This window comes from Engraulis encrasicolus, chromosome 6, assembly GCF_034702125.1.
Source record: "Engraulis encrasicolus isolate BLACKSEA-1 chromosome 6, IST_EnEncr_1.0, whole genome shotgun sequence".
In the NCBI taxonomy this organism is placed as follows: domain Eukaryota; kingdom Metazoa; phylum Chordata; class Actinopteri; order Clupeiformes; family Engraulidae; genus Engraulis; species Engraulis encrasicolus.
The window spans coordinates 36,007,777-36,027,307 of NC_085862.1; the positions used below are offsets into that span (position 1 = coordinate 36,007,777).

Sequence of the window (19,531 nt, forward strand, 5' to 3'; positions counted from 1 at the left end):
GATAAGGAAGCCGCAGTAAAAACTATTTTTGATCGGCCACCAGCAACGTTGCTTTGTTTTGAACCAACAAGCAGAAAAAAATTACTCGACATGTTTTTTAGATAAATGGGTCGATATAAACCTTTGTGGGCAACGCCTTCCTTTCGACGTGACGAAACCACAGAAAGGCTTTCGTGATTCGAACTCGTTTCTCTGCATTATTTATGTAATCATGGAATTCACCGGGAATCACGTTAAGCCAGAGAGTTGACCGCAACCGCTATGAGAGCCTTGCAAACGTGAGCTTGCAACTTCTGTGGGGCTGATCCGTCCGACGCCTGTCGAAAGTGAGTTAACAACTGAGTTATAATCAAGTTGGCCTTTAAATGATAACCCAGTGGATGGACCAGTGATGAACCAGTAACAATAAATTGCTGAAGTAATGCACAAGTAATGTACAATAATATGATAATAATACCATGTTGTAGGAGTAAGAAAATACCAGTTGAGTTCTTACTGCGGCTTTTACTTACATTGGATGGATAGGTAACATCTATGTTGATATCACTGGTTTTGAAGGCGAAACGTGTTAGGCATGAACCATAAAGGCGGAGGTTGCATTCTATGAGGGAAACGGAAGAAAAGACACAAAAATTACCCAGAATTCACGAACCACAAGCAAATGTCCGATACACAATTATAAACATAAATGTGATCATCCTCCACAAAGGCTGTTTCCCTGCTGACAGACTAGTCTCTAGTTTTGTGATACACAGCGTGCAAAATCTTTCCAGGACTCATTCTTCAGGCAGAGACTCCACCTTCTTGATGTACAGTAAGTGTATCATGTCTGTCTATATGTCGATTTATTGTTGATGTCTGCATACACAGTAAGACTAAGTGTGTGTGTGTGTGTGTGTGTGTGTGTGTGTGTGTGTGTGTGTGTGTGTGTGTGTGTGTGTGTGTGTGTGTGTGTGTTCATCTCAAAGTTTAAATTGCACATTTAATGTCTAGAAAAATGCACATAAATCCTCTGGCTTTTAAGACTGAGCATTTAATTGCACAGTGAATTGACACTGAGCAAAGTTACATGCAAGGAATATTCAGATTTTAAACATAATGGTGGCAGTATTCGGTTTGCACACGAGTCATGTAAACTCCCTCATTCCGAATGTGCCGGGAACATGGATGCAGAACACAGTTCCACAAATGTAAATGGAATATTACAGGAACTTGTTTTAAGCGGAATACTGACTATTCTGTTTGAAAGCGGAATACTCTGTAACTACGCTCAATGAAGTGCGCTTAGAACAGAGGTTCTCAATCTTTTTTGAACAAACGCCCCCTTGGCCTCCTCACAAGCCTCCCAACACCCCCTTGACCTCATCATAAGCCTGACAACGCCCCCCATAGTATTGAAAAATTAAATGGACTAATGACCCCCAATGGCAACAAAGCAATGCCCCCATTCATCCTTCTCAATGCCCTCCTTGAGCTCCCCAACGCCCCCTGGGGGGCTGTACTGCCCCCATGGAGAGACACTGGCTTAGACGTTTGACCAGGCTAAGACGCCATATTACAGTACCTGGCAGCTGCTGTTGTATGACGGCCTCCATGCGCGTGACCATGGCCTGGCGCTGCAGGAAGTCCTCCTCGGAGATGCCGTGCACCCGCACCGCCTCCTGCACCGCCGCATCCACCGCTCGCAGCTGCGCCGCGGAGGGGGGAGGAAGGGCACGCAGCTCATTCTCCTCTTGCTTCTCCTACTCCACACACACACACACACACACACACACACACACACACACACACACACACACACACACACACACACACACACACACACACACACACAAAGATGACAGCAGGCCAGAAAGTGAAAGATATTCACTTCAACGAATGTTGTAAAATTAATTAATTAATTAATTTCCTCTCCACAAAGACTGGTAAAGAAAAACTTTGATAGGGATAACACAGCAGGATTTCACAACTTCAATACGAATGTGAAGGACCGGATAGGCCTATGTCTTTCCTAACCTTAAAGGTGCACTGTGTAGGATGGTGGCCAGAGTAGGTATTGCAACAGCAGCTTATTGAAACTGTGCAGATTATGGCCAAATTTCATGAATATTTACTAAATAATAAACTAATATTTACTAGTATGAGCAAAGTACAGTAAGCTTTGCAGCTAAAGCGTCTATTTCTGAAAATTCAAAATGGCTGACACGGAGAAGATCAAAAAGCAATTTCCCCAGTCATAATAAATACTTAGAATTTGATGGTGGCGATAGGCATTTCTAAACAAGGTAAAATTTGTGAATGGGCACCATGAAATCTGGAAAGAATCTGCTAAGTGCACCTAGTGCAACCTGACTTTTGTCTGGAGTGACTCACCATGATGTTTTTCTTGTGGCGCTTCTCCTTGATGTGTTTGTGAGCACCTTGGATGTTCTCCACGTGGACTGAGCAGAGCTTGCATAGGTACTGGAAGTTGGGGTACTCCGGGGACTGCTGCAGAGCAACAGAGCAACAACACAAAACCAATGGAGCATTAGAAAACCCACACACACACACATACATGGACCCAGGGCTCTAAATTAACACCTGCCAAACGGCCAAATGCTGGTGAAAATTCTGTTTTGGCTGGTAGAAAAGAGTGTTTAGTGAGATTAACATCTACTAGCCATTTTGGCTGGTGATGAAAAAGGTCAATTTAGAGCCCTGCATACACCCAACGGACATGCAAACGTCGGTCGTACTCTGCTTCACCCAAGCAGAAAGCCTGCCCCCTGTCATTGGAGACTTGACACTCAAGGCCTAATGGCAGTCGTTCACATGACAGAAACTATAGAATTAACTTCTTAGCAGGCAGCATATTAGTAAGCATGCTTGAACAATATCCCTTAAATATTGTTCTTAGTATTTAAAAGTATTTAGATTCAACAATATCAAATGTCATCAGTCAAATGTTTCCCCAAAAAAGTGGTAAAATGGCTATTAAACCACAGAAATTATATGAAACCACAGAAACCACATTACTTCATGGTTGAGTGGCTGATGAATTTTAGCATACTTGCCGGTGAGAGCATGCCTGACAAAAGGGTCCCTTTTTGTGAAGCGAGTTCAGACCACCTCACTGTGCCGGACCTCTCCATTGTGCACACGCGTAAACACTGCATTCCAGTGCATTGCTGCTAACCTTGACCAAGCGGTGGATGTAGTCTCTGCGCAGCCTCTCCTCCGCCTGCTTGAGCCCCAGCTGCTGGTCCGAGGTCAGGGTGCTCTCGTCCACCCCGACGCCCCCGCCTCCAGCCCCCGTCCCCGCATCTGTTGCCCGCCGACCCCCCGCCTCATCTGGAAGGTCAGGACAAAGGAACTCAGCACAAAAACTAACCACAACGTAAGCGTCACAGCACCCACCGCTGCTTTCACACACAAACACATACCGGCAACCCCACACAATGGGGGTCCATTCTTCCATTTTCAAATACAGCATTTCTTGAGGGAATTTGTGACTAAGGAGCTGGTGTTGGGATCAGTGGGTTACGGGTTCGAATCCCATACCACCATGAAGGATGTATGCTACAGTACAGGGACTGCCCTGTATCCAAAGTAAATCATGTCAGATAAATGCCTCAGCACAAATGTAATGTTCTTATTTCCCCCAGCAATTTAGGGCATGACACAGGCAGTAGTTAACCATTAAACTACTAGTCTGGCTGTGGCACAGAACTTAGTCTTGCAAATATCCCAGAGAAAGAGTGTACGCGGTGGGAGTCTCGCAATGACAGGTTATCTACCAACTGCCTCTACACACTACCAGGCAGCACTACTACCAATCAGAAATGTGAAATTATGGTCACTTGGTCAGTTTTCATTGGTGTGGATGAGGAGGAACTGGCAATGAGCTGGTTGGCCAGACTGCCTGACAGGAAGGCCGGGCAAAGGCTATTAAAAAGCATCATACATCCCTTGCATCCCTTACATCCAACATACATCATCACAGCTCCCCCTGGCATGATCAAAATGAATTGCACCCACTGAGGTGAAACACTCCATGACCATTCTAAAGTACTTGTGGAAATAACTGCACTGTCTGCAGTATCAGTTAAACTGACAAGAAGTTATTGGCAGGTGGCTAAGAGGCTGCATGGAACTACCGGTATGGATATGGCCAAGTGTTGCAAAACCTTATGTAGTAACACCTGTTAAATTAAATGAATCGCAGAGAATTCGATCAAATCCAAATGTCTGATTCGCCACTGATACATAATCAAGTAAACTGGCTGCTGAAATCATTTATGGAAGAGAAACAGAAAAGCTACATACCTGGTAGCTGCTTTGCCAGAGCAGCTACCTGAGACAGCTTGACCTGTAGTGCCCTCTCCTCTGGTGAGGAGGTGGCTGCTCTGGGGCCCTCAGTATCTTTGAGATGGCGGTTCCAGCCTGGGCCCCGGTGCTCCTGGGCAGACTGCCTAACGTCTGTCTGCTGCTGATGCTGATGCTGCTGTTGCAGGCTCCCTCCCTTCCCTTTCCCTCTCTCCCCAGAGCTGGTCCTGCCTGTCAGCCTGCGTGGCTTGCCTCTACCTTGGTCCTGAGGGCTACCAGCTGTCGCCCTGCCAGTAACATGCGTGCCCTGGTTATCTCTGTGATCATCTCGAGCCCTCGCCATACTGTCCTTGGGGCGCCCAGGGCCTTTGGTGGGGTCCCTCGACAAGGGTGTGTCTTTCAGATTCTTGGAAATGGGAGCCTTGCCTCCTCTGGCCTCTCCACGTGAGGGCTTGGCAGACTTCAGTGGGCTCTTGGAATCCTCCATTGTGCAAGAGTCTGTGTCTAAAGAAACTAACTGTTGTGTACTGTGGAACAGCAGGGGGAAGAGGACAACCCAGTGAGAACCTGGAGAGAGAGGAGAGACTTGACTCAGTTTCATCACCATCATCAATAACGACTCAGACACCAGTTTTATACGGCAATGTTGACATAAATAGGGTGAGTATTTCTTTTTTAGTTTCTAAAGATTGAATAGTTTCGTGTATATTTCATAAGCAACAGGAAATAAGATAGCTTCTTGCGTTTCGACGTACGTCAACATGACTTGCAATGTATTGGGGAGCATGGGTGAGCAAAATGTTCTATGTAACTCAAACATAACGAGCGACGCATGCTACAGTGTGTGGCAAGCTATAACCAACGAAATTAGTCTCGTCCTATATCGACAACACGGTTGGTTTCGAATGAATTTCGAAGAAATTAATGTGACTTGGTGCAAGGTAGGCCAAACGATAATTTGTTTTCATTCTTTAAAAAGCGTTTGTAAAATTACATAAAATTAATCGCACTTGTAGTAGAAATGTGTGAGACATTATAGTCTGTGATGTATGTAGCTAAACTTCATTGCTAACGCTTAACTTTACCAAGGGACGAACAATTATTTTGGTTCGTGAATATCGCAAATGTCAGCTAGTCTGATATGACCTTAGGCTCACGACATGACATCTTCACACAGAAGTTGAATATATAGTGCACAATTTATCATTTCATTACCGTTGGTAAAATACAAGCATAACTTTCAGATGTATCAATACTGATAGGTAGTATAGGCTTGCATTCGAGTTGCGATTGCCAAGTATACTCTATTAGCGTGCTAACTTTGCTATTGCAGACCCACACAAATAATTCTGATGGTGTTTGGAAAAATGAACGATGCAGCTCTAAACCGCATTTCCTGAAACCGAGCTACATTCTCCTGTGGTTTGTTTAATTTCCGAAGAAGAATCGATCTCAGCCCGGCGTGACAAGCTTTTAACACTCGTTAATTCACTGGTTTGCTTACACTTAGTGAACATAGCACATTAGCTTAGCCTGACTCTTGTTTGTTAGCTAGTTTAGCTCGAGATGGCTAGCTACCCAACTTGATCATTTTCCTATTGCCCAAGTAATCGCAAACCAGACTGCAGTTTGTTACACTGGAAGTTTGCATAGATTCTCTCTTACGTTCATGTAAACTGTTTTTCTGCTCAAACAACAGCTACATGCTGTCCGTCCTCCCAGACTGTTTTTTTGTTTTTCATGTCCACGGCCCAGATCAAAACACCAACCATAGCCGCCATGTTAATTCTCGACGAAGGGCATTATGGGTACAACTGCTTGTTGTTTGTAAGCAGTCGTGTCCTCTTTGATACATGACTCCAACTTGTGGCCAGTTAAATTTGCATTTTGCAATGAAAACGTTAAAATTAGCCGCTTGTATTGCGTTGACTGAACATTTACACACGCCATTGATCTATTCTAAAGAAACACGCATGTGTTTTTGTTCGTATCTGCTTTGATAAAGTTTGCTGATAGATGTATAATAAGGGTTTATTAGATTCTGCACATTTTAACATCACGTCGCGCATATTTGCTGTCCGTGCAACCCTGTATGTTGTGCATGTGTTATAAAGTGTGTGTAACAAACCCCTTTCATTGACTGTGCTGCATTACATTTAGTAGGACCCATGCATTGCCATCATTTATTCTAGTTCTATCGTATTCATTTCTTACGGCGTCTTAGAGGCAGCCAGCCGTGCTGCGTGTCACACACTGCACCACTGTAGGCATAGTTCTAAGAGCATCAGTGAGTGAAGTAGGCTATCGGTAGAACGCGTAGCCTTCACGTTCCAAGATGCTTCTTGCAGTTGTTGCTTTGTTACCAGTATTGTCCCTAATTGACGCCAAACAGAAAGATTTTTACACGTTTAAAGTCGTTAATATTAGAGGGCGACTAGTTTCTTTGGAAAAGTACAGAGGTTCGGTAAGTTTTAAACTTTGGAGATTGGAGAGTATGATAGTGGGATTAACGACGTGTGTGCATGACTAAAGTCTGCGTTCTTACTTTCTGCTGAGCATGAATGTTTTGCTGCATAGGCCTACGTCTTTATGCTAGTTCACATTTCTGGTTTTAAATAAAGCACTAACCCAAAACCGCGTAGGTTTGCATTCTTTCCGCTCACTTGTGTCTACGTGGCACCAAGTTTAAACTAGCTTAGCATGAACGGCTGGTTTAAACTACCACTTTCCTACCACATTTCTATTTTGGCATGTGTGCTCTCATAATGAGCATTTGTTACTTTTCTACCAGGTCCCAGTACCATTTATTCGTAGAAGTCTAGAACTACTGGATGCCCATCACATTCCAAATAGACTAGCCTACACTGGATGACAGGTCGTTTACCAGCATGGCAGAGATATAGTCATATGCCTGTTCTAATCTAAAATGTTTCTTTACGCTACTGGGTTGCGTAAGATAGCTTTAAAAACGCCTGCATTGCCTAATTTAAAAAAATCTAATAATCATGCAGTTTATTAGGAGTTCATCAAAACGACACTAGAGGGCTCCACTCAATAAATAATAATAATACAAAAAACTTCTCATGGTTTGGAATTGACAGATACATTCTGTGTGCTACAAATGTATCAGATACACATTGCATGTGACACTTCCATTTGTTAACCACAACTACATCTTGCATGAAACACTTCCTGTACCACTCTGACGACAGTAGCCCGTACTCTGGCTAGTAGTTCAAAAGATTACTCACAGAAACCAGGAGGAATGATAATTACATGTTAATTGCACTCAGTGAGCGGAGTGGCTTACCACTGCACAAAGATGCAGTTGGTCTTGATATCAGGTTTCAGGTTCTAATCTCATATTCATTGGAAGACTGTGGATATTGGCACCCCCACCGGCGTGCTCTATGACTTAAGTGCCCTTAAGGCAGAGGTACCTAACCATACATTGTAACCAGTGCTTTACACTAACTTTTTCGCTTACCAGCCATTTTGGCTAGTGGTTTTCGTGACTCACTAGCCATTGGGCCTTTTCACTAGCCATAATTTTCTTAACCATCATAGTAGCTTTAATGAATTATATAATAGGCTGTAATAATGTAATGTAGGATAATATAACATAATATAACATAATATAATATAATATAATATCATATAATATAATATAATATAGCCTAATATAATATAATATAATATAATATAATATAATATAATATAATATAGGGCCTAATAACTAGAATTGTTGTTAACTGGTCCATGCATGCATGCATGCTATAAGAACAGATTAACTCATCTGAGGAATGGCATAGCCGTGCAGAAACACCAAGCACAGTGTTGGAAGGGCACAAATGTAAGCTACATGAGAGCAAAATATTTCCGTCTTTGATCTGAAGGGCACTTTCGATGCGCAAAGTAGATAGTGCAAAGTCATTGCCAAGCTTCGCATGTCCTCGGTCATGGATGTGGAACACCTCTTCTGGAATATTTTCTCATAAAAGTAGGCTATCTACTAGAAGGCACACACATATGCGGCCGGTAACTACAGAAGGAGCTACGACTTCCTTTCATTCCGCTTAATATTGAGTTGTTTAAAATATAAACGGACGCAAAGCAAGATGGGCACATGCGAAGGGACATGGGACATGATTTTGTACTGTCTGGAAGGCTACTACTGCGCGTTGTTTAAGCCCCGTTTGACAGTCGGGAACAACGGCACAAGAAACATGGAGGAATATTAAGGTATGAAGACATACAGGCAAATCAGAAAATGATTTAAACCGAACATTATTAATGCTGCATGTGTCCTTGTCTTCACTGCGCTAATTAGTCTCAAGACTTTCTCAAGACTGAGGTGTTCTCCTCTCGCCTTGGTCATTTTAATGTCCACTATATGCATTGTACTAATGACAGATCCCAAAACAGGTCAGTTGAGATGAACTTCGCTACTTTATTTTCACGTGAAGGTTTTCAGTGGCATTTCCAAACGCGCGCTGATGTGCCGGTAGCTCGCTGCTGCCACTCATATTCGCAAGACTAGCTCTATCAGATTCCTCTCGTGCGTAAGACACAGGTGACACGTGACACAGGTGCTTCATGGGTATTGTAGGCTCACGAAATCGCATTGCATTGCGTTTGTAGCAAAGACGGTCCGAGGGAAAAAACTACAAAATGCGGTGCCTCATCATTTAGAATAGTGACGGACCCGCCAGAATGGCTAGTGAACCTTCGGTATCTATATCTACTAGCCAACGCCGACTTTCACCCGCATTTGGCTACCTGGCGTGTGTTAGTGTTAAGCCCTGATTGTAACCAAAATTAAATGTCTTAATAAGTTGCTGTGGACAAACGTGTCTTCTTGTGCTATGCTGCTACACAAACAAGATATTTCTCATTTAATCCAAAACACAGACCTTTGTTTATAGTGAAAGCTGTTGTGTTATTTTCTTAGAGAAAGAGGAAGTGTTAAGGATATGAAATGTTAAGGACATGAAATCATTAAATGTTAAAGGACGTGAAATCCGTGTCCAGGAGCACGGATTTTGGCAAAATTCCGTGCTCCTGGACACGAAATTGTTTTCCGTGATGGACACACGTGACGGAAGTGCTTTCTATATTCCCACAGCACTGTGTTAACTCTATCATTAGAATACATACCAAATGCTAATCCGAAACAAAATAATGCTATAGCAATTTAAGTTGTGCCCTGACCAAAACATTCCCTAACCTTAACCTGTCATTAAAGACATATTTTTGAGAAATACCTTTTCCAGATGGTTGATAGGCTATCAAATTCAAATAATGAATGAAAGAATACTAGCTGTGCCCAGACCAAAACAATCCCTAACCCTAACCTGTCAGTAAGAAATGTTTTTTTTTGAGAAAAAATATTGGAAATTAAAATCCTGAGAAAAGACGAGACTGTGGAAACATAGAGCTGTGGGAGTATAGAGAGAGCACTTCCGTGTGTCCATCACGGAAAATAATTCTGTGTCCAGGAGCACAGAATTTTGGCAAAATCCGTGCTCCTGGACACGGATTTCGTGTCCTTGACATCCGTGTTCAGGAGCACGGAAATTTTGGAGATCATGTTGGTACCATTCATCCTTGTCACTCAGTTAATTAAAGAATCCATTGAAAGTCAAGTTGCAGGTCAGTGACATACACATTTCTAGCCACATCTTTGGATGTGGTCAGAATATGATTGTAAAAGTGTGATGCAATGTATAATGAAACGTGATATGTCTGCCTCCAAATAATACCTATTTATTTACAATAAATAGTATATGGCACCAAAGGCTGTGAAAACACTACAAATCTTGTTTTGCCCAAATATGTGGCTATGTGGTAACTGGTGTAAGTAGTTGTGCACATACATGTACTGTGACACCTTAACCTACTCAGCTCAGAATAAGTAGCTGTGTGTAATCTTTTACAGTAACCGTTAAATATAAAATAGTATTTGTGAGCATTACCCGTCCTGTAACATCGGTAATTACACTATGTTAATTACCAATAGAGTTTGCTAACCTGCCTTGACTCACATATTAACTTACCAGTAGCTGCCATCCTATTCCTAACCCATAGGGTTCAGTATGATATCGGTCCACCTTTTCATCTCGGAAGGCTGTCCACAAGGGTGAGGAGTGTATTTATAGAAATTTTGACCACTGATGTTGGTCGAGAAGGCCTGGCTCTCAATCTCCGCTCTAATTCATCTCAAAGGTGGTCTATTGAATTCAGGTTATACTCTGTGCAGGCCAGTCAAGTTCATCTTCATCATACCATACTCTGTTGTATACCATCCTCTCCCAAGAAAATGTGTGTTTCTTAGATGCAATTTCATGCATTTGAATGCATTTTAATCAATTCGGCGTCAGAGAGGGCATCAAGGCCACTGTGGCCTTATGGCAGTTATTTTTTTCAAGGGCACAAGGCCAAAATGGGAGGGCACGAGGGCCATGGCCCTAACAAAATTCCTGCCCTGCATACCATGCTCTGTTGAATCATCCAAAATGTTTTGATATCCTAGTTGAGGCAGGTTAGCGAATGCTTTTGTTTGATATAGTGTATGCAGAGGCAACATTTTCTTTACTGTGAGATGTGTTGTGTAGGCCTGCAACGGGGGTGGGGAACCATTTACAATCAAGGGCCGCTTCGAATGTTATTAAGTCCTCCAAGGGCCATACTATGAACACAAACCAGGATTTCTCCCTGGCCTACAACATAGTGGGCTTTCAACAGAACATTTACCAGTTGCCAGTACACCCTGTTGGAAGCAAGATGCTACACTACACTACAATACAAATGACACTCATTTTGTCATCTGCTGTGTGCCAGGGGGGCCATAGCCTGACGATACTTTTAGTCTTGTTTGGAGCCTTTTGGTAATTGTAAGTGGATGAATAGAGGCATACTGTTCAGGGAATATGAAAAGATATGAATAGAAGGCTGGAGGACAAAAGTGTTTGTCATGGTTGAATTATGTTAATCATGTCTAATTCAGATGACTAATGCACAGAGCTTATGCATATACATTGAAAGCTCTCAACCCAGGTCAAAAAAATGTGTACTTAAGTGTACTTTAAATATATTTAATTTTCAGAAAGTATATTTTAAGTACACTCTATTTATCAAGTACAGTACTTAAGTATGGTATTTAAAAATATACTTATAGTTTAGTGTATTTTAAATATATTTTAAAATCATTTGTATTATTAAAGTTATGTACTTAAATATAGTTTTATAAAATATACTGTTAGTGTATTGTATTTTAAATGTATTTTAAGTATATTTGTATTTTAAAAGTAATGTGCTAAGTGTAGTATTGTAAAATATACTATTAGTGTATTATATTTTAAGTGTATTTCAAGTATATTTGTATTTTAAAAGTAATGTGCTAAAGTGTAGCATTATAAAGTATACTATTAGTGTATTATACTTTAAGTGTATTTTAAGTATCTTTGTATTTTAAAAGTTATATACTTCAGTGTAGTATTATAAAATACACTATTAGTGTATTGTATTTAAATGTATTGTAAGTACATTTGTATTTTAAAAGTAATGTGCTAAAGTGTAGTATTGTCAAATATACTATTAGTATATTGTATTTTAAATCTATTTTAAGTACATTTGTATTTTAAAAGTAATGTGCTAAAGTGTAGCATTATACAGTATACTGTTAGTGTATTATATTTTAAGTGTATTTTAAGTATCTTTGTATTTTAAAAGTCATGTACTTAAGTGTAGTATTATGAAATACACTATTAGTGTATTGTATTTAAATGTATTTTAAGTACATTTGTATTTTAAAAGTAATGGGCTTAAGTGTAGCATTATAAAGTATACTATTAGTGTATTATATTTTAAGTGTATTTTCAGTATCTTTGTATTTTAAAAGTTATGTACTTAAGTGTAGTATTATAAAATACACTACTAGTGTATTGTATTTAAATGTATTGTAAGTACATTTGTATTTTTAAAGTAATGTGCTTAAGTGTGGTATTGTTAATTATACTAGTAGTAAATTCAATTTGAAGTCTATTTTAAGTACATTTGTATTTTAAAAGTAATGTGTTAACGTGTAGTATTATAAAATACACTATTAGTGTATTGTATTTAAATGAATTGTAAATACATTTGTATTTTTAAAGTAATGTGCTAAAGTGTGGTATTGTTAAATACACTATTAGTATATTCTATTTCAATGTATTTTAAGTACATTTGTATTTTAAAAGTAATGGGCTAAAGTGTAGCATTATAAAGTATACTATTAGTGTATTATATTTTAAGTGTATTTTAAGTATCTTTGTATTTTAAAAGTTATGTACTTAAGTGTAATATTTTAAAATACACTATTAGTGTATTGCATTTAAATGTATTGTAAGTACATTTGTATTTTTAAAGTAATGTGCTTAAGTGTGGTATTGTTAAATATACCATTAGTATATTCAATTTGAAGTCTATTTTAAGTACATTTGTATTTTAAAAGTAATGTGTTAAAGTGTAGTATTATAAAATGCACTATTAGTGTATTGTATTTAAATGTATTGTATTTGAAGACATACTATTGGTGTAGTATATTTTAAGTGTATTTTAAGTGTATTTGTATTTTAAAAGTAATGTGCTAAAGTTCGGTATTAGAAAGAATATTTGAAACGTACTTAAAGTTAAGTATGGTTTTAGTATATTAAGTACACTTGTACAAAGTTTGATTTTAGTACCAAAAAGTAAACTTAAAATGTGTTAAAGCTCTACTTAATTATATTTCCAGTGTATTTAAGTATACTATAAGTTGTCCCAAAATAACACAACTTAAGTATGTACTTCTGCAGCATGCTATAAAGTGCTTTCTCATGACCTTGAAATAGATTTGTAGCATACTTCAAATAGTTACACTTAACCACATGTTAAAGTACACATTAAACATCTTTTAAAGTGAATTAGTAAGTATATTTAAAATGTACTTACATTTAAGTATGATTTTAGTATATTAAGTACACTTCTGCAAAGATTGATTTTAGTACCAAAAAGTATACTATAAGTTGTCCCAAAATAACGTTCTTTAAATACACACTTTTGAAGTATATTTTAAATACAAAAATACATACTTTAAAGGAGAAGTCCAGTTTTTTGAACATTAAGGCCATTTCCTGAGTGGTCTGCAATGTTTTAGAGTCCCCCTCACCGTTTATTTCATGTTTGCTGCAGTCACTGTTATTTGGCTGATTTGGATTTGATCTCAACCAGCTTTAGAATGGCCGTCTATGAGCACCTACAACTCTGTTCTTAAAATCACCTTTAACATTTGTTTTCGAAAGTCTACAGCTCACAAAGTGGTTAGGGGTGTTTACTAGCAGTCCCTAAGAAGTTTCAAGGCGAAATATGGCTTCTGTCATTTTTTATTTGCCATTTTGTGAAAGTGAAAGTGAAAGTGAAACTTAATTTAAAAATTGCTACATAAAACACACATAAAACACGACAGATGCCATATTTCGCTACAAAAATTGTTAAGGAACACCAGTGTATACTGCTGAACACTTGCTGAGTTGCATATTCTTGAAAACAAATGTTAAAGGTGATTTTAAGAACAGAGTTGCAGGTGCCCATAGACGGCCATTCTAAAGCTGGTTGAGATCAAATCCAAATCAGCCAAATAACAGAGACTGCAGCAATCATGAAATAAACGGTGAGGGGGACTCTAAACATTGCAGACCACTCAGAAAATGGCCTTAATGTTCAAAAAACTGGACTTCTCCTTTAAGTATATTAAGTACACTTTTTTCACCTGGGTACTTTTTTTAAACCATCATTTTAGTGAATTTTAACCTAGGCTTATTTATTCATTATGCTTTGTAACATTAAATAACCTTCCACCTTCCATTTTGTTAATGTATTTTCATGGTAAAAACACCATATTGAAGAGCACAAACAGATCTTAAAAAGGCATATAAGGCCTTACCTATTAAACTTTTAAGCACAATACTGAAGTCTGTACTTAAGTTGTGTTATTAGTGTATTAAGTGCACTTTAAGTGTACTTTTTGCCGCACAAATTAAACATGTAAAAGTGTCTTTAATTCGATAAAAGCATACCACCACCAATGATTTCTAAGTATTATTATTAAGTATATAAAAGTATACTTAAAGTGTACTACTCAAGACTATTACTTCAAGAACGTAATTGTGCCTGTTGTATAACAGGTAGTTGTGGTCTAGTGGTTAGAGTGCAGGTCTGTGGTTCAGTGAATTGTGGGTTCAAATCCTGGTTGAGGCAGTGGTTGTTGTCTGAAGTGAAGGTGAAAGGAAGGTTCATGTGAATGGCTGATGACTGTGAACAAGACAGTGTACAATGGAAATGAGTAATTAGAGATTACATTGATGTTTTTTTCATATACTTTTGAAATATATTTAAAGTGTACTTAAAATAAATATATTTGAAATGTGCTTAAAGTAAAATCTACTTGTAGTATACTTAAAATACATTTAGAGTCAATACACTTAAAATGTACTTAAAGCGATTTTTGTGAATATATTTGAAATGTACTTAAAGTAAAGTATGCTTTAGTACATTAAGTGCACTTGTACAAAGTTTGATTTTAGTACAAAAAAGTAAACTTAAAATGTGTTTAAGCTCTACTTAATCATACTTCAAGTGTATTTAAGTGCACTATAAGTTGTCCCAAAATAACACAACTTAAGTATATACTTCTGCAGCATGCTATAAAGTACTTTCTTGTGACATTGAAATAGATTTCTAATGTACTTAAATTGCACTTATCTGCATGCTAAAGTACACATTAAACACATTTTAAAGTTATTTGGTTAGTATACTTACAATGTACTTAAAGTAAAGTATATTTTTAGTATATTAAGTACACTTGTACAAAGTTTGATTTTAGTACAAAAAAGTCAACTTAAAATGTGATTAAGCTCTACTTAATTATATTTCAAGTGTATTTAAGTATACTATAAGTTGTCCCAAAATAACACAACTTAAGTATGTACTTCTGCAGTATACTATAAATTACTTTCTCATGACATTGAAATAGATTTCTAATGTACTTAAAATGCACTTATCCGCATGCTAAAGTTCACATTAAACACATTTTAAAGTGACTTGGTTAGTATACTTATAATGTACTTAAAGTCAAATATATTTTTAGCATATTAAGTACACTTGTACAAAGTTTCATTTTAGTACAAAAAAGTCAACTTAAAATGTGATTAAGCTGTACTTAATTATATTTCAAGACTATTTAAGTATACTATAAGTTGTCCCAAAATAACACAACTTAAGTATGTACTTCTGCAGTATACTATAAAGTACTTTCTCATGACGTTAAAATAGATTTCTAATGTACTTAAAATGCACTTATCCGCATGCTAAAGTACACATTAAACACATTTTAAAGTGACTTGGTTAGTATACTTATAATGTACTTAAAGTTAAATATATTTTTAGTATATTAAGTACACTTATACAAAGTTTAATTTTAGTACAAAAAAGTCAACTTAAAATGTGTTTAAGCTCTACTTAATTATATTTCAAGTACATTTAAGTATACTATAAGTTGTCCCAAAATAACATTCTTTAAATACACACTTTTGAAGTACACTTTAAATACAATAAAACGTACTTATTAAGTATATATTAAGTACACTTTTTTTTTACTTGGGAAATGAATATATAAATGGTGTTTCAGGTTTTCTTATGTTCTGTTTTGTCCCATTTAAAATGCTTAAAAAAAACGTGAAAGCATGTTATCCTTTCTTCCTCTTGCAAGGAGACTGTTTTGGCACTATCTGCCTACCTGTCTGTCTTGTCTGTTAGAAATATAACCATCCAGGTAGATGTTATTCTGAGTTGTTGACAGTATGTTGTAGATTTTATTGTTTGGTGATAATTGGTTGGTTACCTTACAAAACAACAACAACAACAAAAGCAGAAAATGAAGATGGGAAATCCCATTACCAAAATTAACATAAGAGGTGATGGTGGTTAAACTCTTGAACTCTCAGAATATTTTGTAGTTGATTTCCAACTACACAGTGAAATCTGCTGTGTTAGCTCAAAACTTGGAGCGTAGAACTAGACGAGTGTTATATATTTCATTAGAAATGGGGAAAAAATCAAGAATTTAACTAGAAATGCACTTGGATAGTCCAGACCTCCGCCAAGGAAACTGTCTATCCCGCAATGGTGAAGAATCTTTAAAAAAACAAAAACAAAAAAAACCTGGATCCGGATCACCACCAAAATCTAATCACTTGTTCCTTTTGTCATTTCCAACAACTCCTCAAAATGTCATCAAAATCCGTTTATGACTTTTTGAGTTATCCTGCTGACAGACAGACAAACAAACAGACAAACAAACCAATGCGACCGAAAACATAACCTCCTTGGCGGAGGTAATAAGAGGTGGTGGTGGTTAAGCTCTTGAACTCTCAGAATACTTCTTAGTTGTTTTCCAAATACACACTGAAATCTGCTGTGTTGGTGTTAACACAAAAATGTAAAGTGTGTTATACGAGTGTTATATTCAGTCTCCACTCTAATTCATGCCAAATGTGTTGTATTAGGTTCATGTTATACCTTGTGCAAGGGCCATAGTCTGATGATGCTGTTAGTCTTGTGCAGAACCTTTTTGTAATTATTAGGGGATGAAAATAAGTATATTGTTCAGGAAATATGAAAATATTTGAATGGGATGCTCTTTGGGAGGATAAAAGTGTGTCATGGTTGAAATGGTTAGGCAGGTGGTCTTTAACCCCACATTGCTCCAGGGACTGTAAACAATACCTTAAAAAAACAAGTCGCTTTGGATAAAAGCACCAGCTAGGTGTAATGTAGTGTAATGTAATGTAATTTATGCGCTTCTCATCACCCTTCCTGCCTTTGCCTGTCTGTACATGTACAGTCTGTATCCCCGCTGGTGTAGTTCAACACATAGAGAGAAGTACCAACTAGAAGAGTGTTATATTCCACTATAAGTGTTGGATTAATACTGCAAAATGTACAACAGTGAAGCGACGTGTGTGTGCTATCCCCTTACTCAGTGATTCCCAACCGTTTTTGGCATGGGACACCATTTTGACATCCCAAATTCCTGGGGACCCCATACACATTTTTTCTCGACAAAAAAATAAAACATGACTGAGCTACATAGCCTAAGTTGTAGGGTATTAAACCTATAGATATTTTTGACAGTCTAAGATTGTACATGACGTTTCAAAGCGAATATTTTTATGTTACATTAATTAGTACGATTTATCAGTATTCTTTCTCCACACACTTTCAGACATTGCAGGCAACCCCAAATGGAGTCCCGACCCCAGTAATGAAAAACACTGCCCTAACTTGTCTGTTACTGGTCTGTTACATCTACCTAAGGTATCCCTGGTGGTAAATGTGGCAAGTGACTGCGGCTTCACCGAGGAGCACTACACGGATCTGCAGCTGCTGCAGCGCGACTTTGGGCCGTACCACTTCAACGTGCTGGGCTTCCCCTGCAACCAGTTCGGCCAGCAGGAGCCCGGCAGCGACAAGGAGATCGACAGCTTCGTGAGGCGAGCCTACAGCGTGTCCTTCCCGCTCTTCAGCAAGATTGCGGTTAAAGGGGCTGGGGCCAACAATGCGTTCAAGTACCTCACTGGTGAGTGGCGGTAGAAATAAGCTTGTTGTGTTGTTGATTTGCATGTGTGTGTGTGTGTGTGTGTATGTGTGTGTGTGTGTGTGTGTGTGTGTGTATGTGTGTGTGTGTGTGGATGATGATTCGTGTGTATGACTGGTCATGTGTGCAACACAGGGTGTCCAATCAGTGGAAACAGATGTTGTTTAGAACTAAATTGCAAATAACTTTACATGTGAAGTGATGATTGGCTTATGGTAATGGATGGAGGTGTATGACGTTCCTTGCATGTCTGTGCCTGTGTGTGTGTGTGTGTGTGTGTGTGTGTGTGTGTGTGTGTGTGTGTGTGTGTGTGTGTGTGTGTGTGTGTGTGTGGTGTGTGTGTGTTTGGGTGTTGGGTGTTGGGGGTATGTAAATGTGGGTGCATGATTATATAAATACATGGGTTTATCTATATTTTTTCTATGTATGTTTTCATGTACATTTAAGAAGCGCAAATCATTCAGTGTGCAGTACAGAACATCACTTGTGAAACAATTATATGTTAATTGTGGTTGGTTTCCATTTCAATTAGCCAGGAAGAACAATGTGTTACTGCCATGATGTTGTTTTATTATTATTCAAGTTCTGCATGCTCGTTCATTGGCCACATTCCCTGCCACCTGTATTCTCTCTCATTCTACTCATATAGGTGCATGAATGTTCATTCAATCAACCATCATTACTAGTACTACTGCCACCAATGTTTATATTCTTTCTTGCTTTTTTTTCAGATTCATCTGGGAAGGAACCTGACTGGAATTTCTGGAAGTATCTAATTGATGTGGATGGAAAAGTGGTTGATGCATGGGGTCCCCAGACGTCCGTCAAAGAAGTCCGACCAAAAGTAGCTGATATGGTTCGAAAGCTTATCCTAAAGAAGAAAACCGAACTCTAATAACAAAAATGTGTAGTCTTTTAGTCGTCTTTTCAATGAACCACTGTTATATAGGCCTACAGGAAGACGTGAAGCACTGAGCAGCAACGGCCAATACTGCAGAAAGATGAGCCACTGTTTCTAAACATTACATTTTCCATCTGTCGAGTATGCCAAGAATATAATTTTGTTTTGGAGCAAATCGGCCATGTAAATCATTCATTTGTCTGATGTGAAATGTGTTGTTATTTTTCCACCAATTTGGCATTCTGTCTTATTGCAGCACACTTCATCCTGTGTTTTTATGCAGATTTGTCACTTAGCAGCAAATAAAGGAACTACTTTTTGCAGCAGCGATTGAAATGACATTTGTTTCTCTAGGTAGATTGCATGCTGTTGCTGATTGGAACATCGCCTCATTTAACTTAAAGGAACAGAGTATGCCATTTCTGGGAATGTGCCCATTAGCTGCCAGTCCCATTTGATTCAATGATACATGCTAGCTTGGAACATGGAGAACTGGGAACTACTGGACGAACAGGAGAAAGGTAAAGCAACTCGAGGGGAAGTGGGGAATGGGCCTATTTTCCAGAATAGGGACAGACTGTTCCTTTCAAAGCTGCTTTAGATAATGGGGGAGTAATCAACACACAGGTCACAGACAGAGACTGGACCGT

The 19,531-nt window shown here is 38.4% G+C and overlaps 2 protein-coding genes across 6 annotated transcripts in view; one reads left to right on the forward strand and one right to left on the reverse strand.

Annotated features, from left to right (window-relative positions):
- Positions 1–6,094, reverse strand: part of tut4 (terminal uridylyl transferase 4) — a 29,113-nt gene extending 23,019 nt beyond the window's left edge. For 2 of the 3 annotated variants that reach the window (XM_063201411.1, XM_063201413.1), the window contains exons 1-6: positions 5,974–6,094; positions 4,309–4,875; positions 3,179–3,333; positions 2,374–2,490; positions 1,565–1,742; positions 513–601 (exon numbers count right to left, since the gene is read on the reverse strand). In XM_063201411.1, the coding sequence (XP_063057481.1) occupies positions 513–601; positions 1,565–1,742; positions 2,374–2,490; positions 3,179–3,333; positions 4,309–4,795 (1,026 nt within the window). In that variant the 5' untranslated portion in view covers positions 4,796–4,875; positions 5,974–6,094. The other variant, XM_063201412.1, reaches the window with a different exon arrangement.
- gpx7 (glutathione peroxidase 7) lies at positions 5,063–19,207 on the forward strand. Of its 3 annotated transcripts, none has more exons than XM_063201416.1 (3): positions 5,063–5,097; positions 17,701–17,962; positions 18,712–19,207. In XM_063201416.1, exons 1-3 carry the CDS (start codon positions 5,080–5,082, stop codon positions 18,873–18,875), a joined length of 444 nt encoding a protein of 147 aa, XP_063057486.1. In that variant the 5' UTR covers positions 5,063–5,079; the 3' UTR covers positions 18,876–19,207. The 3 variants fall into 3 exon arrangements, with proteins under 3 accessions (XP_063057486.1, XP_063057485.1, XP_063057484.1); XM_063201415.1 differs by lacking the exon at positions 5,063–5,097 and adding an exon at positions 5,117–5,249; XM_063201414.1 differs by lacking the exon at positions 5,063–5,097 and adding an exon at positions 6,598–6,772.
- Positions 19,208–19,531: the final 324 nt, after the last annotated feature.

Coding starts and splice junctions, on each gene's coding strand:
- gpx7 (XM_063201414.1), top strand. CDS start 6,644: ATGCTTCTTGCAGTTGTTGCTTTGTTACCAGTATTGTCCCTAATTGAC. Junction 6,773..17,700: donor TGGAAAAGTACAGAGGTTCG/GTAAGTTTTAAA, acceptor CATCTACCTAAG/GTATCCCTGGTGGTAAATGT. Junction 17,963..18,711: donor TGCGTTCAAGTACCTCACTG/GTGAGTGGCGGT, acceptor CTTTTTTTTCAG/ATTCATCTGGGAAGGAACCT.